The 22,233-nt window shown below is 50.1% G+C and overlaps 1 protein-coding gene and 1 pseudogene across 1 annotated transcript in view; one reads left to right on the forward strand and one right to left on the reverse strand.

Moving 5' to 3' along the window:
• LOC135287518 (zinc finger protein 23-like) overlaps nucleotides 1-1,569 on the reverse strand; it is a 387,441-nt gene extending 385,872 nt beyond the window's left edge. The window contains exons 1-2 of the mRNA XM_064400812.1: nucleotides 1,424-1,569; nucleotides 903-1,354 (exon numbers count right to left, since the gene is read on the reverse strand). Coding sequence (XP_064256882.1) covers nucleotides 903-1,354; nucleotides 1,424-1,569 — 598 coding nt within the window. The remainder of the gene's footprint in view (nucleotides 1-902; nucleotides 1,355-1,423) is intronic.
• The window catches only part of LOC135287561 (zinc finger protein 345-like), a 737,501-nt pseudogene that overhangs the window by 686,420 nt on the left and 28,848 nt on the right, over nucleotides 1-22,233 (forward strand).

A 22,233-nucleotide genomic window follows, 5' to 3' on the forward strand; every position in this document is an offset into this window, starting at 1 on the left:
GCCCTGTTCACTTCAAAATTGCTTCCTAGAGCAGAATAATCTAATAATTGTTTTAGCTCCGATACAGTGGAGTAAATAACTCATTTTATAAAATTTAGTCTGTGGTGTAAACGAACTATACTGTCTAGTCATGATCAGAATCAATCAGAGCTGTATTTACATAAATTTATCTAGTATTCCATTGTTAATTCTGTGGGACAAATTGCATTAAGGTTCAATTCCACCTGTCCAATCTTTTATACCTTTGGCAAAGGACCCACTCCCAAGGCTGTTGACATGGCCAGCAGGGCTGGGCCCAGCTGGGATGCTCGCTTTCCACGGGCCAGGGTTTAGGAATGGGATTCCCCAATTTTCTGCTCCCGCTAAAACCACGCTGCTGCTCGCTGCCCTCCCGCCTTCCATGGAAAGCACAAAAAGGAATGATCCCGGGCTGGGATAAGAAAAATTTATTGGGAACAGCAACGAGATAAAAAACAAAAAGTAACAAAAATAATATTGACAACAGAAGGGATATGAAAAAGGGAAAACTGCAACACAAGGACTGTCTCTTCCCGGCCACAATTTCCTCCTGCCTGCAAAGGACAATCTTCTCCTCAGGGAGAGAGAGATTGACACTTTCCTGCCCCTGGCAATGACTTGAGGTGAGAGTGAATGTAATGACACGGCCCTGGCCAGACCCTCATGTTCTTTGATCCCACATCATGTCATTGGCAGGGGCAGGAAAAGAGACAGGTGTCTTCCCAGCATGGATCACAGGGAACATGGATCACCATGGCTCTTCCCAACATGGGTCCTCCAATGAGGGATGAAGCTGGAGCAGGGCACAAAGCTCTCCCTGAAGTTGGGGCATTTGCAGGGCTTGCCTTACTGGTGCTTCCGTTGGTGTCTGGTCAAGTCAGAGCTCTGGGTGAATCCCTTCCCACACGTGGCACACTCATACGGCCTCTCCCCAGTGTGGATGCGCTGGTGCCTGACGAGGGTGAAGTTGTGCTTGAAGCCCTTCCCACAGTCGGGGCAGCGGAAGGACCTCTCCTCATTGTGAATCCGCTCATGCAGGTGGAGATTTGAGCTGGTCTGAAACCTCTTCTGACACATGCAGCACTCGTAGGGCCTCTCCCCAGTGTGGATGCGCTGGTGGGTGATGAGGTGGGAATTGCGCTTGAAGCCCTTCCCACAATCTGGGCAGCAGAAGGGCCTCTCATCGGTGTGAATCCGCTGGTGTCTGAGGAGATCTGAGCTGATCCGAAACCTCTTCTGGCACTCAGGACACTCATAGGGCCTCTCCCCAGTGTGGATGCGTTGGTGGGTCACAAGGGTGGATCTGTAGCTGAAGCCCTTCCCACATTCCCCACACTCGTAGGCCCATTCCCCAGTGTGGATCATCTGGATCAGGGTGCTGCTCTGCCTGAAGCTCTTCCCACACTCCAAGCACTTGTAGGGCTGCTCCCCATCATGAAGCTTCTCACAGACCTCCAGCTCTGAGCTCTGGCTAAAGCTCTCTCCACCTTCCTGGCCCAGGGTGTGTCTTTCCTCCTCAGAGTACCCTGGGCTGGGTTTGGAGCCCCTCATCCTATGGGATCTCTGTGTCTTTTCTTCCCCATTGGATTCCTGTGCCTTGGAGCCACTCAAAATGGCCTCTTCCATGAGGTTCTGCCGTGGGGATTTGTCCTCCCTGGTCTCCATCCTCATCTCCTTGTCTGGGGGAGGAAGAACAAGGAGAGGATGGGATTTGCCTCTGTGCCACAGGGAAAGGGAAAGAGATCCTTCCAGGGCTTCCCCAGCAGGATGGTGTTGGCTGCAGGTTTGTCCTGCAGCCGGGGGCCATGCTGGGCTGGGAGATGGAGCAGGAGAGAGGGGGAAAGGGGCACTGACTACCTCCTCACCTGCCTGCGTGTCCCGGGGAATCTTTCCCTTAAGCTCAGCCTTCTCCTCCATCTGGCAGTGGTTTTGAGATGGGAAATTCTGTTTTGGGAGGAAAACAAGAGATGAGTGCATTGAATTTTGCACTGGTTTGCGGGCAAACCAGGTGGAGAATCTAAGACAGAATTACAATTTAATAAGAAAATTAAGATCAAGGCAATGATACAGAAACACGGCCTTAAACTGACACAGTCAGGATATAACCTGACACCCTGTTGCTCAGGGTGGTGGCAGCAGTCCCATTAAATGGTGGCTGCAGTCCTGTTGCAGTGATGAAGTGATTCTGTCAAAGCAGTGATCCTGTAGTAGGGTCTGGTCTTCCTCTGAAGGTCCAGTGGTGCTTATGGAGCTCTTGTCCTCTGGGAACCCAGTACGCAAGGTGCTACCGGTGTTGCAAGGCTCAGCTTATATCCAGGTAGGAATTATTGGCTCATCCCCCTGGGCGGAGCATCCCACAATGGGATGATGTCATTTTATCAGCCCTGCAGGGACACTCAATGGCCCATTCACAGAAGATGGCCCCTGGAGGTTGTTATCAGGGCTCATACATGGAAGAGATAAAGAACACTGCCCTGTCACACTTGCCCCACCCCAGGGGAGGTCTCTGTCCCTGTCATTCCCTTGTTGTCCCCCCTTTTCTCTTCTCTTTCCATGTCTCTCTCTACCTCACATTTACTGTTCAATACAATCCACTTTGGATTTGGTCTTGGTAGCACCTTAATTGGGGCAGAGGCATTTCTCTAATAATTTTCTTAACCAGATTGCAACATTATTTTGGCACAGCGAGTTTAGGCACTGTTCTCTGACCCCAAGTGCCTTGGATAACAGCATGGTTCCCTCCTCTGAAGAGGTTGTGGTCCTCTCTGGAGGAATTCTTAGAAATTTGGATGCAGCTACATCTGAGCAACTTAGGAAAGAATGGATGAGGAAAATGGCTGTTGTGGGTGGCCAGTGTAAAGAAAATGTTTTGTTCTCCTTCCTTGAAAAGTTTGTTAAAAACACTGGAGGAAAGGGAGCAAATGATAACAGTGAGACTGACAAGGTTCACTCACCCCATGGTGAGGAACACAAGGCTGCTAAAAGTCGCACAAGAAGTCCAGCTCAAGTAGCTAAATTTCTGCATAAATGCCAAATTCACAGGCTTAGGGGCTTTGCCACATATGAGAATCATTATTCTCTTCATCCCTGTCACCCTTGTGACAGCCCCACAGTGCTTTCTCTTCCTTTTAATCTGTGTTGGGCCGAATTTCCACTTTTCTTTTATGGGAACCTGCCAGCAGCTGAGCTGGAGCTGTGCAGGAACCAATGAAACTTGGAATTGCCACAGAATTGCTTCTATTATCGGTTTATTCATGTTTGGGATTTATTTGCATTTTCATCACATGTGACTTTTTGGAAAATCAAATATTCATCAAAATGATTAATGCAGAGTTAAATTTAATTTCTGCCAATTTTATTTTGTCCAGTGCCCAGGGGATGCTCAAGGGGTCTCTGCCTCACCCTGGAGGATGCTTGGGAGGAGCTTGTGGGGGCTGTCCCTGTCCCTGTCCCTGTCACGCCAGGTCATTCCCCAGGGGGTCTCCATCATTCTCACCCCAGGGAATGCCTGGGGGCTCTCCATCCCTCTCATCCCTGTGCCAGGGGGTGCTCAGCCCAGTCTCTGTCCCCCGCAGCCCAGGGGATGCTCGGGGGTCTCTGTTCCCTCACTCTGGGGGATGCTCAGGGGGTCTCCATCCCGCTGGTCTCAGGGAATGCTTGTGCAGTGCTGGGGACCAGGGGCTCTGTGTCCCTCTCACCGCTGAGGGTGCTCGGGGCTGGAGGGGCTCTCCGACCTTCTCATCCCTGGGGAGGCCGGGGGGGTCTCTGTCCCTCTCAGCCCTGATGTGACCCCACCCAAACATCATCGGGCTCAGAGGGACAGAGACACCCCCAAACCCAGAGAAGAGCTGGGATTTGGTTTGGGGCTGAGGATTTAGGATAGGGCTGGATTTGGGGGTGGAGTTGGAGTTAGGGCTGAGATTTGGATTAGAACTGGGATTGGAGTTAAGGCTAGAGATGGGATTGGCTTTAGGGCTGGGATTGGGAATGGGTCTGGGGCTAGACGAGTCTGGCACTGGGATGAGATTATATACAGAACTGTGAGTGTGTCTAAACATGGAGTGAGATTGAGACTAGGATCAGGGCCAGGTTTGGGACTGAGCTCACCCCGAGCGGGACAGGGGGGATGTCACTGCAGGATGTCCCTGGCATTGTCCCAGCCCTCCTCAGGCACCTCCAAACCTGGGAGGCAGCTGCGTGCTCCAAGATCCAGGTGCTCCCACCCTGCCCTTCAATACCAGGCGAGCATTCCCTGAGGGTAGCCCACTAACCCACTGTCCTGGATTGCCAAACAGATTGTATTCTCTTTGCCTTCTGTATGGCAGTTGTCTTCTATTAACTGGGCAGTTTTCCTTATCTCTTCAACACCCAATCCTCCCTCTGGGCAGACATCTGCTGATAAAGGCTATTGAATGGCACTGCATGACTGATAAGAACTACAGCATCCTATTGTGAGATGCTCTGCCCAGAGGGGAGAGCCAAGCATTCCTACCCAGATATAATCTTGACATTCTGGAACACCAGCATGGCTTTCTCCACTGGATTTTCCCAGAGAAACAGCAGCTGCCTCTTCCACTGGATCTTCGGAGGAAGACTACACCTTTCTACAGGATCCCTGCTCCAGCAGAACCACTCCTGGCACTCCAGGAGGACTGCAGCCACCATTCCAATTGGACTGCTACCAACACCCTGACCAACAGGGTGTCAGGTTGTGTTCTGACTCTGTCAGTGTTGTCTTGCTTTACTGCACTGTTTCTTTTATATTTTTATTGTTTCCCTAATAAAGAACTGTTATTCCTGCTCCCATATTTTTTCCTGAGAGCCCCTTAATTTCAAATTTATAACAATTCAGGGGGAGGGGGTTCACATTTTGCTTTTAGGAGAGGCTTCTGCCTTCCTTAGCAGATATCTGTCTTTCCAAAACAAGATGGAGTGACATCAATCTCTGCTTGATAACTGGTTTTGCTTTAATGCAGTTACGTTGAAATCACTTCCTAGTATATGATATAATATGATATGATATATTATATATGATATATAATATGTTGCAGCTGTTATACCTCGGAGTAAATTTTTCTGATTAAGATAATATTGTCTAATCATTACCATAATAGATAATATATATCTACAGAAATCTATATGTTTGCCATCCTTAATCCTATATATCGGATATAATATATATATATAAAATATATGTATAATATATAAAAATATATAAAAAATAAATAAATATAGATAGGTAGATGATAGATAGATAGATAGATAGATAGATAGATAGATAATATAAATAATATATAGGTTATATATCTCTGGTTTGCCATCCTTAATCCCGTGGGACAAATTCGATAAAGGTTTCATTCCACCTTTATAATTCTTTACATGCAAAATCTTGAAAGTCTGGGACTAGGATTGGAAACAGCTGCTCTAAGGCTCCTCTCACAAAAAGAAGTTTAGAAAGCTTGGAGGTCCTTGCAGGTGTTTGGAGATCTGTGGGAGCCATTGGGGGTCCAATTTACAGCTCAATTAACAGACAATAACCGCCCTACCTGTGACAAATGGCAAATAGAATACACACATTATCTTTCAAACCAGAACAACAGGAATTCAAATTAATAGAATGTAACATAACATTGCTCAAATCTAACAATAATGAAGTTTAACTTTGCTTAATCTTATCAACCCTGAATTTGCATTAAATTAAACATCGCGGAATCAAAAATTAATATCCTTAAAAGTTATTGTCCTGGTTTAGGGCAGGTTTGGGAGATAACTCCTAAAGGGGCTTCTCTACAAAAGCAGATTCAATTGCCCCTCCCCCCTCTAACTGGTTCGGGAGAAAATATCTCCTTGGAGAAAAAAGTGGAAAGAAACCTGTTTATTAAACAATAGAACCCAAACAATATTAAACAATAAAACTTCTCACTGCTCCAAAGAAAGCAAACTCAGAACAGTCCCCTCCCCGGGTTGCAGCTCGGCTCACTCAGTCTCTGATCAGTCTCTCTGGAGCTGGAAATGCCGCGGCCCAGGCCCGGCCAGGGGGGCTACAGGTGGAGCTGCTGGTGCTCTTCTGGGTGTTCAATCCAGAGCAGGCTTGAACAGGTCCAAGAAAAAAAGGAAAAAATCACAGTACAGGGAACTTCTTTGCCTCAGCTAGCTAAAACTAACTAAAAGCAGAAAAAAAAGGGAAAAAGGAGCTCTGTCCGGCTGTCTGTCCATCTGCAGACAACACAGTCCAGGAGCAGGAATGTGGAGGAGTGAGAGCAGTCTGAAAACAAACTGCGCGCTTCTTCCCTCCCCTCTTCACTGTCTGGAAGAGAGTCTTAAAGATGTAAAACTTATTATTTGGTATAAACAGAACAAGACGATTGGGGATAAAAGCATCATATAGTCAACCCAGGACAGTTATACGTACAACAAAATTTAACTTATTCTGATGCTATTAATGGAAATAAGGCACTGAAAAGTTGAACAATCTGCGATTGAAATAACAGCATGAAGGATTTACTGGAGGGATTAAAAGCATGTAATAAGTGTGTAATATTTTTATGTAATTTAGTTTTGAGAGAAGCCCATGGTAGCCACAAATTTTATGCAAGCATAAATTTACAAAGACCTATTAAAGTGCAGTTTTATTGAAAGAAACAACAATGTGGAATTCGGCAAACTGCCCAGCAAACCAGCAGCTTTTTGAAATTGTATTTAGTGTAATTCCAGAGGGTCAATTTACCAGCATTTCTGTTAAAGAACCTCCGACAAGTGCCGTGGTGGGGGGGCCTGGCGGAGCCGCGCCGGGGGCTCGGGGGAACCGCGCCGGGAGCAGCACAGCCACGCACCCCAAACCACCCGCGGTTCCCCCTCCTGCCCCAGAGCCTGTGAATGTGCCTCCATGCCACAGGGAAGGGGCAGGAGATCCCCCAGTGCATCCCCAGCAGAATGGTGTTGGCAGTGGGGTTGTCCTGCAGCCAGGGGCCATGCTGGGCTGGGAGATGGAGCAGGAGAGAGGGGGAAAGGGGCACTGACTTCCTCCTCACCTGCCTGAGTGTCTCAGGGCTTCTTCCTTTTCATTGCAGCCTTCTCCTCTATTGGGCCAAGATTTGGGAAGGGGAAATCCTGGTTTGGGGAAAAACAAGGGATGAGCACAGTGTGTCTGAAGGTCCTTTGCCCAAGTCCATCCCTAGAAGTCACCTGGTATCCATAAAAACCTTGAAAAGCAAAAGTGAATCAAAAAAAGCCACCAGGAGTGTCCCATTTCCAGTCTCATCCCTCTGAGGTTCTGGTGGTCCCCTGTCTCATGGCTGCCAAGGATCCCAGAGCACATGTGGATCCCCCCCCTCCAGGCTCCTGCTCAGGGATGCTGGGGGGTTTTGGGTCCCGGGCTCCCTCTCTCCAGCCTCCCCCAATCCAGTCACTTGGGGCTCTCTCCTCTCCCCACTGCCCTGTCCTGGTTTAGGGCAAATTTGGGAGAAAACCTAGAAAAGGGGTTTCCTCTAGAAAGCAAATTCAAGCAGCCTCTCCCCCAATCAGTTTGGGAAAAGATTTCTTTGGAGAAAAGTGGAAAAACCTGGTTATTTAAAAGACAAAGCATTTATGAGCACAGCAAATGACGAATCTTAAACAATAAAATCTCTTGACGCTCCAAAAGAGATGACAAACTCAGAAAGTCCCTCTGTGGGCTGTAGCTCTGCTCACTCAGTCTCTTATCAGTTTCTCCATCACTGGAAATGCCGTGGACCAGGCTCGGGCCAATGGGCCACAGGTGGAGCTGCCAGTGCTCTTCTGGATGTTCAGAGCAGGTTTAAACAGCTCTAAAGTAAAAGAAAAACTACAGTCCAGGGCACTTATCTGCCTTAGAGAGCTAAGAACGAAATAAAACCAAAGGAGAGCCCTGTCCTGCAATCTCTCCAGCAGCTGGAATATGGAGGAGTGCAGTTTCTAAAAAACCTGCTCACTTCCTGCCTCCCTTCGATCTCAGAACCAGCCTTAAAGGTGCAGAACTCATTTCTGGGCTAAATAGATGAAGAGGGTATGAGCATGATCCCAGGTCCAGCCCTTCTGGGGGTTTGGGGGTGTCTCTGTCCCTCTGAGCCCGATGATGTTTGGGTGGGGTCACACCAGGGCTGAGAGGGACAGAGACCCCCCCGGCCTCCCAGGGATGAGAAGGTCGGAGAGCCCCCCCAGCCCCAAGCACTCTCAGCGGTGAGAGGGACACAGAGCCCCTGGTCCCCAGCCCTGCACAAGTATTCCCTGAGGCCAGAGGGATGGAGACCCCTGAGCATCTCCCAGAGTGAGGGGACAGAGACCCCTGAGCATCCCCTGGGCTGAGAGGGACAGAGACTGCCCTGAGCACCCCTCTGACACAGGGGTGAGTGGGAGGGAGACCTCCCCAGGCATTCCCTGGGGTGAGAATGATGGAAACCCCCTGGGGAATGGTCTGGGGTAACAGAGACAGGGACAGCCCCCACAAGCTCCTCCCAAGCATCCTCCAAGGCGAGAGGAACAGAGACCCCTTGAGCATCCCCTGGGCACTGGACAAAATAAAATTGGCAGAAATCAAACTTAACTCTGCATAAACCACTTTGATGAATATTTAATTTTCCGACAAGTCACATATGATGAAAATGCAAACAAATCCCAAGCATTAATAAACTGACAATAGAAGCAATTCTGTGGCAATTCCAAGTTTCATTGGTTCCTGCACAGCTCCAGCTCAGCTGCTGGCAGGTTCCCATAAAAGAAAAGTGGAAATTTGGACCAATACAGGTTGTTAAAAGGAAACAAATTTCTGTAGAACGATCACAAAGGCTCCAGGGACAAAGAGAATAATGATTCTCACATTTGGCAAAGTCCTAAACCCTCTCAATTTGGGAGTTATTTGGAAATTTAGCTAGATGAGCTGGGCTTCTTTTAGGACTTTTAGCAGCCTTGTTTTCCTCACCTTGCGGTGAATGAACCTTGTCAGCCTCTCTGGTATCATTCACTCCCTTTTCTCCAGTGATTTTAACAAACTTTTCAAGAAAGGACAAGAAAGTATTTTCTTCACACTGGCCACCCACAACAGCCATTTCCTTCATCAGTTCTCCCATAAATCCCTCAGAGAAAGCGGCATCCAAGTTTCCAAGACTTCCTCCAGAAAGAGCCACAAGCTCCTCAGAGGAGGGAACCATGCTGTTGTCAAAGGCACTTGGGGTCAGACAACAGTGCCTAAACTCACTGTGCCAAAATAATGTCACAATCTAGTTAAGGAAACTGTTGGAGAGATGCCTCTGCCCCAATTAAGGTACTAAGGAGACCAAATCCAAAGTGGATTTTATTGAACAGTAAATGTGAGGTAAAGAAAGAGAGATGAAAAGAAAGAGAAAAGGGGGGAGAGCAAGAGACAGGGACAGAGAGCCTCACTGGGGTGGGGCAAGTGTGACATTGTCCCCTGTGTGCGTGGACTTCCTGGGGTGGGAGTTTTACACCTGAGCCAGTTTGGGTAAGGGGGGTGGTGTTCACTCCCCCAGCAGGTATTACCCCACTGTTTCAGGTTACAGTATAAGATGTAACCAAATGCATGTTTTCAGTCACCATCTTCATAAACTGTTATACACAGGCAGGGCAGTGTTCTTTATCTCTTCCATGACTCAGCCCTGATAACGCCCTGCAGGGGCTATCTTCTGTTCATGGCCCATTGAGTGTCCCTGCAGGACTGATAGAATTACATCATCCCATTGTGGGATGCTCCGCCCAGGGGGAGGAGCCAAGCATTCCTACCTGGATATAAACTGAGGCTTACAGCCCCAGGAGCACCTTGGCTACTGGATTCCCAGAGGACAAGAGCTCCATAAGCACCACTGGACCTTCAGAGGAAGACCAGACCCTACTACAGGATCACTGCTTTGACAGAATCACATTCATCACTGCAACAGAACAGCAGCCACCATTTATTGGGACTGCTGCCACCACCCTGAGCAACAGGGTGTCAGGTTACATCCTGACTGTGTCAGTTTAAGGCAGTGTTTCTGTATCATTGCCCTGATCTTAATTTTCTTATTAAATTGTAATTCTGTCTTAGATTCTCCCCCTGGTTTGCCCTCAAACCACTACAAAACTCAATGTACTCATCTCTTGTTTTCATCCCTAAGCAGAATTTCCAATCCCAAAACCATCACCCGATGGAGGAGGAAGCTGTGAGGAAGAGGAAGATTCCCTGGGACCACCAGGTAGGTGAGGAGGAAGTCAGTGCCCCTTTCCCCCTCTCTTCTGCTCCAACTCCCAGCCCAGCATGGCCCCCAGCTGCAGGACAACCCTGCTGCCAATGCCGTCCTGCCGGGGATACTCATGGGGGATCTCCTTCCCCTTCCCTGTGGCATGGAGGCAAATCCCATCCTCCCCTTGCCCTGCCTTCCGCAGACAAGGAGCTGAGGATGGAGACCAGGGAGGACAAATCCCCACGGCAGAAACTCGTGGAAGAGGCTGTGTTGAGCAGCTCTACTGCACATGAATTTAACAAGAAGGATATTTCCCCGAGATCCTTCAGGATGAGGGGCTTCAAATCCAGCCCAGGGTGCTCTGAGGAGGAAAGACCCACCCTGGGCCAGGAAGGTGGACAGAGCTTCAGCCAGAGCTCAGAGCTGGTGGTCTGTGAGAAGCTTCATGATGGGGAGCAGCCCTACAAGTGCTTGGAGTGTGGGAAGAGCTTCAGGCAGAGCAGCACCCTGATCCGCCACCAGATGATCCACACTGGGGAATGGCCCTACGAGTGTGGGGAATGTGGGAAGGGCTTCAGCCGGAGGTCTCACCTCATGAACCACCAACGCATCCACACTGGGGAGAGGCCCTATGAGTGTCCTGAGTGCCAGAAGAAGTTTCACACCAACTCTAATCTCCTCAGCCATCAGCGCATCTACACTGGAGAGCTTCCCTATGACTGCCCCACATGTGGGAAGAGATTTCACGCCAGGTCCCATCTCCTTTTGCATGAGCGAATTCACACAGATGAGAGGCCCTTCTGCTGCCCTGACTGTGGCAAGGACTTCAAGCAAAACTCCCACCTCGTCACCCACCGGCGCATCCACACTGGGGAGAGGCCCTACGAGTGTCCCCAGTGTGGGAAGAGCTTCTCAGACAGCTCTAACTACACCAGACACATGCGGAGTCACCGGTAAGGGGAGCCCTGCGAGAGGCGTGACTGCAACGTAAGGGCTTTGTGCCCCGATGTAATCACATTGCTTTTCCCAGCAAATTGTTGTTTTCCCAGCCTGGGATCTTTGCCTTTTGTGCTTTCCATGGGAGGTGGGAGGGCAGCAAGCAGCAGCACAGTTGTAGCAGAAGCAGGAAATTGGGGAATCCCATTCCTGAACCCTGGCCCATGGAAAATGAGCATCCCAGCAGGTCCCAGCCCTGGTGGCCATGGCAACAGCCTTGGGAGCGGGTCCCTGGCTGGGGCTGTGGGAACCTCTTCCCTCTGGTGCCCAGGGACAGGACTGGAGGGAACAGCTGCAGCTGAGTCGGGGCAGGCTGAGGTTGGATCTCAGGAAAAGGTTTTTCCCCAGAGGCTGCTGGGGCAGTGCCCAGGCTCCCCAGGGAAGGCTCCCAGCTCCAGGGCCCTCTGAGCTCCAGCAGCGTTTGGCCAGCACTGCCAGGCCCAGGCTGGCATTGTTGGGGTGTCCTGTGCAGGGCCAGCAGTTGGACTCCAGGATCCTGATGGGTCCCTCCCAGCTCAGCCAATTCTGTGCATCTGGGGGAACAGGGGCCTGGTGATGGTTGCCATGAAAACTGACCGAGGAATGGGGCTGGTGATGGTTGCCCGCTAAGGATCAGATTTGTCACAGGGGTTCCATGGGGACTTTCCAAGAGTCTCCAGGCTGTTCAAGAGCTGGAAGGTCACAGGCAGAGACAGGGGCTCCATGGACACCTCCCAGGGGTTTCTGGGGATGATAAAGAGCCGTGTGGTCAGAGGCAGTCCCAGCCATTCCATGGTGACATCCCAGGGCACCTTGGGCTGCAAAAGCACCGATCTGTCGCAGGCACTCACAGGGGCTTCACGGTGACATCCCAGGAGTCCCCAGGCTGCCAAGGAGCCGGGATGTCCCAGACACTCATAGGGGCTCCAGTCATGGTCACAGTGGGAGCTTCAGGCAAAAGCTTTATTTCTTTATTAGAGAAATCCCTGTTGAGTCATGACATGGAGAAATGACACCCAACACCCACCCACCGTGGATCCTCATACCCCTGCAGGGCCCCTAGTCTTCTAAAATTCCTTTTAATACAGGAGACTGGGAGCAGCTGGATCCAATCCCAGCCCCAGACTGTGCCAAAAGTTGTAAAAGATTGGACAGGTGAAATTGAACTTTAACGCAATTTGTCCCACAGGATTAATGATGGAATACCACATATATTTATATAAATACAGCTCTGATTGATTCTGATCATCATTAGACACAATGGCTTATTTATACCACAGAGTAAATTTAAAAAGAAGTTATTTACTCCACAGTATAGGAACTATAACAATTATTAGAATATTCTGCTCTAGGAAGCAATTTTGAAGTCAACAGGGCCTGGCTGGAGTTGTTGGAGCCCATTGCATACAGACCCTCCTGCTCCAGCAGGAACTGCCTTTCCTGTGCCAGGAGCAGGGCAGGTCCCGCTGCAGGAAAAGCCCCAGGCCAGCCCCAGCACAGGGAAGGGCTCGGGCACAAGGGCAGAGTGGCGTGCTGGGAGCTGTGCCAGGCAGAGCCTGAGGCACCAAAGGCACCTTGGCAGCAGCAGCTGCTTGCAGGGCATGGCCAGAAGCCTCCCTTGGCAGCCCGGCCTGGTGGCCAGCACTGCAGAGCTGCTGCCTCAGGGCTCATTTCTGCCTGGGCTCTGAAAAGCCACTTCTGCTCCAGGAGCCTGCCTGGGAAGCCATTGGCCCCAGCACTTTGGGGACAAGATATGAATGAGAAAACTCTTCATGCCAGCAGAGACAAGGCAGGGGCAGAGGAAAGGGCAGAGCCGGGCCCAGGGCACAGGGCTGCCATGGTGATGGCTGTGAGGTCACTGCCCCTGCAGCAGCCTGGCTGCCCTCAGCAGACATTCTGGCCAGAAGCGTTGTGAGGGCACCCAGCACAGCAGAGAACCCACACAACAGGAATTCTGTCCTTGGGGATGAGAGGGTTTCACTGGGTCAGGTTGCACAAAGCTCCTGCTTTTGGATAATTCCTGAGATGAGGAATCCAGTTCTGTGGAAGAACACATTTGCAGTTTGGTGCACTCTCCTCATTGTAAAATATTTCCTCCTTCTAAAAACGTAAATCCACCCTCATTCAATTGAAAGATATTGACCCTTGTCCTGTCACTGCAAGATTTGGAACCACTATTCTTCTATTTTCACAGACCTTGGAGAGGACCCAAAAATCTCCCAAGATGGGGTTTGGAGGCCTCATCACATAACCAGCAGGGAGGAGGCTGCAGCTCTGGGGTCACTGGCGGGAGACTGAGGACAGAACAAGAGTAGTCCGGGAGGGAGTGCAGGGTGGTTTCAGAGAGGCTGGAGCTTTTCTTCATAGTGGGAATGAGCCTGAAGAAGAAATAATCGTGTTAAGAGCAGTTGAGGAGGCCCAGACTGGACACCAGGAGAAAAACATTTCACTGCCAGGGCAAGGCTGTGGCGCAACACATCACCCAGAAGAAGCCTGGAGCAGCCCAAGGCTTTGTGTGGGCAGGCAGAGGCAGGCAGGAGGCAGAGCTGTCAGCAAAGGAAGGGGCCAGCCAGGTGGGGCAGCCGGGGGATGACGACAGCCTGCAGGGACAGAGGCGCAGGGCAGGGACACCGTAGGACAGCCTGGGCTGCACAGGGCACAGGGATGGGCAGCAGCTGCAAGGCCCTGACAGAGCCAACTTGGGCAGCACTTTGGCCATGGCAGACACAAAGAGCACCAAAGCCCCAGAGGGTCATTAAAGTCCTGCTGCTGTGTCTGTGCTGCTGAGCTGGGCCGGGCTCCTGGCCCAGAGGCAGCTCCTGTCAAGGGCAGCGCTGCAGAGAGACAGCTCTGGCCAGGAGCAGCTCCTGTGCACAGCCCAGCAGGGCTGGGGCACTGCCAGGGCAGCTCAGGGACAGCAGCAGGGCACAGACAGAGCTGACAGGTGCTCAGCAATGGCAGGGGCTGGGGGATGTCCCAGAGGGGGCTGTGTCACAGCAGCACCTCTGTGGCTGTGTCATGGAGGCACAGAGCAGCTGTGATGTCAGCAAGGGGCTGTGTGACTGCACAGAGTGGGCTGTGTGAGGTCATTGGGCAAGTACATCATCATAGAGGAGATGGTGTGACATCACAGAGCAAGCTGTGACATCATGGCATGGCTGTATGGCTGTGAGGTCAAATTGTGTGCTGTGACATTACAGAGTGTCAGTATGACATCACTGGCATGGTTTTTTGACATCACTGAAGGTGTTGTGACATCACAGAGCTGGCTGGGATGTCACAGAGTAGGATGTGGGGCCATGGAGCAGTCTCTGCCATCATGGAGGGTGGCTCTGTGACATCAGAGAGTGGGTTGTGACATCACTGGGTGACTGAGTAACATCATAGAGCCAGATGTGACATCACCGAACAGACTGTGACATCACAGGTGACTGTGACATCACTGAACCTTCTGTGACATTGCAGTGCACCTGTATGGTATCACAGAGTGACACAACAGTACTGGCCCGGTGATATCATGAACGGGCCTTTGTGACATCACATAGCAAGCTGTGACATCACAGAGCAGTAGTGTGTGTCATCACTGAGTTGCCTGTGACATCATAGAGTAGGCTCTGTGACATCATAGGCTGTGACATCATAGAATGGATTCTGCCATCACAGGGTATCTGTGTGACATCACAGAGGGGTTGTGACATCACAGAATGGCTGTGTGACATCCCAGGGTAGGATGTGTAATATCACAAGATTAACTGTGACATCATAATGAGGGCTATGTCATCACAAAGGGGCTGTGTGTCATCACAAAGGGGCTGGGTGACATCACAGAGGCTGTGTGACATCACAGGGGCCGTGTGACATCACGGGGCTGTGTGAGGTCACTGGGGAGGTCACTCTGCCCCAGCCCCCCTCACAGTTCCCCCAGAGCAGTCCAACGCTGCCCGTGCACAGTGGGGTCCCCTGTCCCCCCGGGTCCCCCTGCCCCCGGTGCCGCAGCCTCCCCCAGAGGATATTCCACGAGATCGACCCCAGAGCCTGACATGGGGACAGAGGGCCGGGGCCCTGGGGGGTGGGACAGGGGACAGGGACCCCCCGGCAGCATCCCCGTGTCCCCCAGGGTCAGAGCCTGGGCCAGGGCTCCTTCACCCTGTTACGAACGAGGGCTTGAGAGCACTGAAAAAATCCCTGCAAGGGATCAGCAAAAACCAGACTTAATATTAAGGGACAGCACCACAAAGTTCCTTGTCAAGAGTCACTCTGCTCCTGACTGGACATTTCAGGCACACCAAAGAAACAAAACAACAACAAAACCCAAACCAAGTCCAGGCAAATAAAGCAGAAATGAACCAAGAACTGTCCCTGTGTAGGTGTGTGTGTGACACAAGGACAGTGAGGGCAAGGATAAAAGGAATATGATCTAAAAGGTGAACAGAGCTCAAACTTAACAGGACTTAATTTATACTTTAGCCTTAACTTCTACCGTAAACTTCACAATTTAGCAAAAGAACAACACTTTACAGTCTTTAACCTCATTTATAACCTATGCCTCAATAATTTAACAGTGGAATAACAATTAACAATAGTTATCTTAGCTAATAAATTAAACCTAACAACTTAGCAAAAGAAAACCTCTTAGAAGCATTTACCTTAGCTTAGACCTCGTGACCTAACTTTACTTACAGGCCTGACTGACTCAGCTATCCAAGGCACTCCAACCCCTCCGAGAGCAGCATTTCTGCCACATTTCCCCAGCACAGGCACTCTTGTGTGCACACACCTGTGAGAAATTCCCCCGAGGGCAGGAAATGCTCCCTGTGGATGCTTTGGCATCTCCCCAGCGGGTGAAGGGTTGAGCCTGGAGGAGTGGGGGGATCGGCCGAGGCTCCCTCGTTGTTCAGGGATCCCCGAGTGCAGCAAACGGGAGAGTTCCCGGCTGGGAGAGGCCCCACTCAGAGGGAGTCGCTGGCCCAGGAGAGCTCCAAGGGGCTCCTTTTGCAGCGCTGTTTGTACGGCCCCGAGAGAGGGGCTGCAGTCACAGCAATGGTTCATCCTGGCCGCACTTGGCATCAACAGCTTTCTTTGGCAGTGTGAGAACAGGGATGTTGTGCCACTGAGGGAACAAAACCAGTTCCCAGGGCTGCTCCTACAGCAAGCAGGAGCTGGTTGGGCACAGCAGTGCCTGGAGCAGACAGTGTTTGTGCTGAGCTGCAGAGGAGCTGAGCCCAGGGGCTGTTGGCCAAGGCCAAGGCCCAAGGAGCATTTCTGAGCTGGCAGGGCGGCCTGAGAAGGGGAGGGGGGAATGCAGCAGCACCGGGCCCATGGAAGCAAGGGACCATGGTGACACTGTGGGGCCCTGTGAGACCAAGGAACCATTGTGACACTGTGGGGCCCTGTGAGACCAAGGGACCATGGTGACACTGTGGGGCCCTGTGACACCAAGGGACCATTGTGACACTGTGGGGCCCTGTGAGACCAAAGTACCATGGTGACACTATGGGACATCATGGAAAATTGTGGAGATAATTGTGACTTTGCAAGGCCTCATAGAACCATGGAGAGACCATTAAGACTCTTCACAGCCTCGTGGAACCAGGGGGCCAATGTGACATTGAGGGGACTTATGGGATCATGGAGACCATGGTGACACTATGAGGCCCCGTGGAATAAGCAAAGCTTTGTGACGCTGTGAGACCATTGTGACACTGCGGATCCCCACAGAACCAAGAGGACCATTGTGATACTGTGGGGCCTTGTGAAACAGAGGCCTTTGTGACACTGCAGGGCTGCATGCAACCAAAGGTCCACTGTGACATTGTGAGGCCTTGTGCCATCAGTGGTCCATTGTGACACTGTGGAGCCAAAGGAGACCATTGTGACGCTGCAGGGCTGCATGGAACCAAAGCTCCAGGGTGACACAGAGGGGCTTCCTGTCATCAATGGTCCATTGTGACATTGTGAAGGCAAAGGCGACCATTGTGACACTGCAAACCCCCAGGGTCCAAAGGTCCATTGTGACACATCAGGGCTCATGGAACAGAGAAGCCACGTGCCATTGCAGGGCCTGTGGAACCAAGGAGACCATTGCGACACTGCAAGGTCCCATGGAATCATTGGGACCATTGTGACACAATGGGGTCTGGTGGAACCTAGGGTCCATTCTGACATTGTGTGACCTCACTGAACCAAGGGGCCAATGTGACCCTGCTGAACCCCATGGAATCAAGGCATCATTATGACACTGCGGGGCCCCATGGATTCAAGGCACCATTGTGACACTGCAAGGCCTTGTGTAACCAAGGTGTCATTGTGACACTATGGGGCCCCATAGAACCAAGGGGACACAGAACAGCTCTGGCTGGTTTGGCCTCCTGTAGACTGCCTGACTGGTCCAACTGACCTTGGTATGTCACATCTTATCTGCTGCTGAAACACTGGTGCTCTGTGTGGTAAAGAACTCTCCTTCTCCTCCAGGAACATACGGCCACAATTGGGATTTCACCTCCAAATTTCCTTATATCTAGGCATTGTTCCTGTAAGAATATTGCCAGGTCAAGTCTGGCTGGCAATGGTTTCATGACGGTCACCTCTCACCTGTCCCCAAAACACTGGGAAAGGCTCTGTGCTTTATCATAGCATGGGTTCCTGCTGGGTAATTAATAATTAGCATTCACAACTCCATTATTCCAGAAGGCTGATCAATCACTTTAGTATACTATACTACACCATTAAGAAAAACCCATCACCCTTGCAGGCTGTCCAATTCAGCTTTGACCAGATAGGTCAATTGAATTTGTTAAAATATTGCCATCAAGTGCCCTCCCCCAACACAACTAAAACCAAACACCTACAAACTAGAACACATACAAAATAACCCTACAACTAAAATTAAACACAAAAAACCACAAAAACCAACCATAAAACCAGTCCTAACATATCCCAAGCACAACTCCCACCAGAAGTTACCAGCAGGTCAGGTGTTAATCCTTTCAATACTTCAATCCTCCCTCGAGTAAAAAAAAAAAACCAAAAAACAAAATAGAAGCATATAAAAAAAAACATGAAACCATCAAAGTCAGTAAAGAAGAATTTAAATCCCAAATAAAAAAAACCAAAAAACAGAAAAAATACCTTAATCTTAAAAAGAAAATAATCTTATAAACTATGGAGAAAAATCTCTTTTTCTTTATAACACATAAAACTATAAAAAAATAAATTAATATCAAACAAAAACCTGCATATTCAAATAAACAAATGTTAAAATAACTGTAATTTCATCAAAAGTTTAAACAGAAAAAAAGTAGTCCAGTACCCCCAAGAGAAAATCTCTATTCCCAGACATATAAGTAATTTTAAAAGTAAGTAATAAAAACTTTTACCTTTAAGGAACTCATCTTTAAAACAGTACCCCATACGTCAACATGGCCCATCAACAAGCTGTAAAAAAACCTTGTAGCAATAAAACCAACTTCACAATAACAAAGTTCCCCAGACAACTGTTATCCATGACAAAATTAAGAGCCACAAAAAAAAATCTAGTTTTTCCTCTTGTAAAGCAAATCACCAAACCTTAACAAGAAAAATTTCTCTCCCTAAGAAAACTAAAAAAGACTATTCTAGAAAGAATAAACTAACTAGAAATTTCAAGTTTAGTTTTTAAACAGTCAGTAAAAAAAAAGGTCTAAAGCAAAAAAGTGTTCTAAAGAGTTTATTTGAATTCTTACTACATTTTTCCTTTATTTACTTATAATAAAATTTTCTTTATATCCACTTAAAATTTGAAACCTTCTTTACCTTTCTCCTAATCCAATTTCACAAAAAAAAAAAAAACATAAATAATTAACCGACAATAAAACCCACCACACTCATCAATACATTAACTAAGAAATCTCAAGATTAGAAAATCTTACATTAACAAACCAAAACAACTATAATATGATAATAAACCTTTTACTAAAGTTTCTCTGATTTTATAAAGTGCGCAGTAAAAGCTATTTTATTAATTTGAGCTCCTGAGAATCTCTTGTCAGTATTTCTCTAGTGAGTCCAACTCACGGTACACAAACAATTGTAATTCCTTTTAAAGTCTCACTGAGAGAGGTGTTTGGAGGATGGGAGTCTGGGCTTGTCTGTCCTGCTTGGCACAGCCCAGGCAGGGCTTTCCCAGCCACATTCCACTCTCCATTTCCCAGCTGGAGCTGCTGCTGCCTCAGAGTTCTGCTGGCCCAGCCCCAGTGACGCTCTCCTTGTCTGCCCATTCCCCCACGGTCTCTGGGCAGGGATGGCCTCAGTGGGGGCTGCTGACATCCTCAGCAACTTGGAGGCTGCTGCTGGATTTCACTGCTCCAGAGGCTTGTTCAGCCTTCAGCTCTTCAGTGCAGGAATTCAGTGTCCCAGGGCTCATTAACATTCAGAACACCTTAACAAGCCAAGCCTTTGGGAATAATTCTATTTAAGTTTTCAAATAATTTGTGGTTAATTACACAGATTTCAATAGCGTACTCAAGCTAAACATATTCTTTTTAAAAAGACAAGGAGAAAATGTTTTTTAGTTTTTGTTTAGTTTTTTTTTTCCTGATCATAAATTGATATGTGCAGTCTCCAATTGACACTGAATCCAAGTACCTCCTCATGCAGTCTGAATAGATATGAAAATCAAGACACTTCATGGCTGACAATCAATCAGACTCTGTCCCTACCCCCACCCCACCATTTCCCCCATCCAAGCCCTGGCACTCAGAGCAGCCTTGTGCAAATCTGAACTCCCTCCAGCCCAGGCTGCAACTGCAGCTTTCAGCTCCTTGGCTCCAACTCCCACCTGCTTTCCTTGGAGAAGGAGCTGCCCGAGACACAGAGGGATGTTCATTGCTTGTCAGCCAACAAAGCCAAGGGAAGGCACAGCTCCATCAAATGCAGAAGTCATTCTTCTCCCTGGCAGTGCCCTGCCCCTGATCCCCACAGCCTGTCCTGCTTCCTTCATCCCTGCATTGCCAGGGACTTTCTGGGACAAGGGAGCTCTGCTCTGGCTATGGAGGGAGGTCCAAGTGCAGCCCCTGGAGTGGGAACCACAAGTGATAAGTTTTGTGTCCTTGGAGGGACCAGGGACTGATGAAACTCAGAGGTAGAGAAGGGTTTCTCTTCATGGCCAATATAATAAATGTGAACATGATAAAATTTAAGAAATATCAAACCCCTTCTCTAAGTTTTTTGTGACATCCCAGCAACATCTGACATGTCCACCATCCATGAGGGATTGCCATACAGGGAGGATTTTAGACAGAGACTTAAGAAGAGCTGATAGAAAAGATAAAACTACATGTAAGATGCTAACTAGGGAGGTATTTAAACTTCAGAGAAATTGGGCAACTCCCTGAAGCTCAAAGCATGAAGCCAGTCGAAGGACACACATTGGAATGACCAGAGAACAGCTGCAAGGAGAAATCCGGGAACAAGGGGAAGGGCATAGATCCAGCTGCTCTAAATGAAGAGATGTCCTTAGACATGACCATTTTAACAGGAGTACTGGAAACACCTGAAGGACGGGGTCATGAAATATTAGACTTAATATTGGTGGCTCAAGAAGAGAGGAAGATCAGAATTTCTTCTCCTGCCATGAGTAGAAGAATCCATGAGATCCAGGAAATTCCTGCTTCTGGTGGGAAAACTTTGCCATTTCTTCAAAGTACTCAAGTGACCCAGACAATAAAGGTTTGCTTGTATATTATGAAACTAACAACTGTTAAAACCTGTGCCCCTTTCCAGGCAGACATCAGCTGTGTGCCCATGAACAGGCAGTGCCACTTGTGCCCTGAGGTGCCCAGCAGGGATTGGATCTCTCCGAGAGCACCTGAGGGAGAGCAGAGCACCTGGCAAGCTGCAGGTCCCTGACAGCCCCGCAGGACTCCTGTCCCATCAACATCTGCTCTGCTCCAGCCTGAAACAGGGCCCAGCATGGTGCTGGGATCATCAGAGAACTGAGGTGTGTGCTGGAATTCAATGCCCTCCCCATCCCGCAGCAGCCCTGCATTTCCCTGCTCCAGCCCTGGTCTCCAGCACAGCCATGGAGGCTCTTTGGGCTCCTGAGTGTTCCTGCAGCCCCCAAGGGCAGCTGAGCTCTGCCTGTGGCACAGTCAGCCCTGGCCAGAGCAGGCCATGCTCAGCAATTGCTTGTGTGTGCCTGGCCTTGCTGTCAGCCCCGGCAGCGGCTGCATGGCCCCTTGGTGGCCCTGTGCTGGCCCAGCCATGGTGGCCCAGCCCCTGTGCAGGCCCAGCCCAGGCCAGGAGCATTGCAGCTGGGAACGGCCCCTGTGCCGTGCTGCCCACAGCAGCCTTGGGGCTCTGTGCCCCATGGCCTCCCTGCTGGGCAGACTCTGCCAGCTCCTGCAGAGCCCCTGGCACCTGTGGGCCTGCACAGACAGCCCTGCCCCGGGCTCTGCCGGCCTCTGGGCCAGCAGAGAGGCTGGCCAGGGCTGGCCATGGCCGGGAACAGGCCCTGAGCCCCGCAGGAGGATGGAGCTGGGCCACAGCCAAACTCAGCCCAGGGCAAAGCTGGGCTCAGCAGCCAGGGCTGCCAAGGCCTGGGGACAGAGGCTGGCAGTGACAAATGTCCTGGGCCCCCTCCCTGCTCTCTCCATGCCCCCAAGGGCACAGAGCAGCCTCCTCTCTGGGGCACTTGCCTGTTTTCAATGCCTTGCACAGGCGCTGGCCCTGCCCCACACAGCCTGGGCTGAGTCCTGCCCCTGCACGCTCAGCCAGGCTGAGATGGACACTGATGGTTTCTGGGGCAGGCTCTCTGAGCCCAGCCCAGCTCCCTGCAAGCTCTGCCAGCTGTCCTGAGCTCTGGGCAGCACCAAGGGTCTCTCCCCAGCCCAGCCCAGATGGCTCTGGCCCCACAGCTCTGCTCAGGCCAGGCTGCTCTGGCCACTGGCCCCACGGCCTCAGCCCCTGCCAAGGGCACAGCAGCAGCTGCAGCTCACACAGGACTCAGCCCTAGCCATGGGGGAAGGTGCTGGGCCAAGGCCAAAGGAGGCTCCCTGGCTGCCCTGTTCCCCTC

The sequence above is a fragment of the Passer domesticus genome, chromosome 30, assembly GCF_036417665.1.
Source record: "Passer domesticus isolate bPasDom1 chromosome 30, bPasDom1.hap1, whole genome shotgun sequence".
Lineage (NCBI taxonomy): Eukaryota > Metazoa > Chordata > Aves > Passeriformes > Passeridae > Passer > Passer domesticus.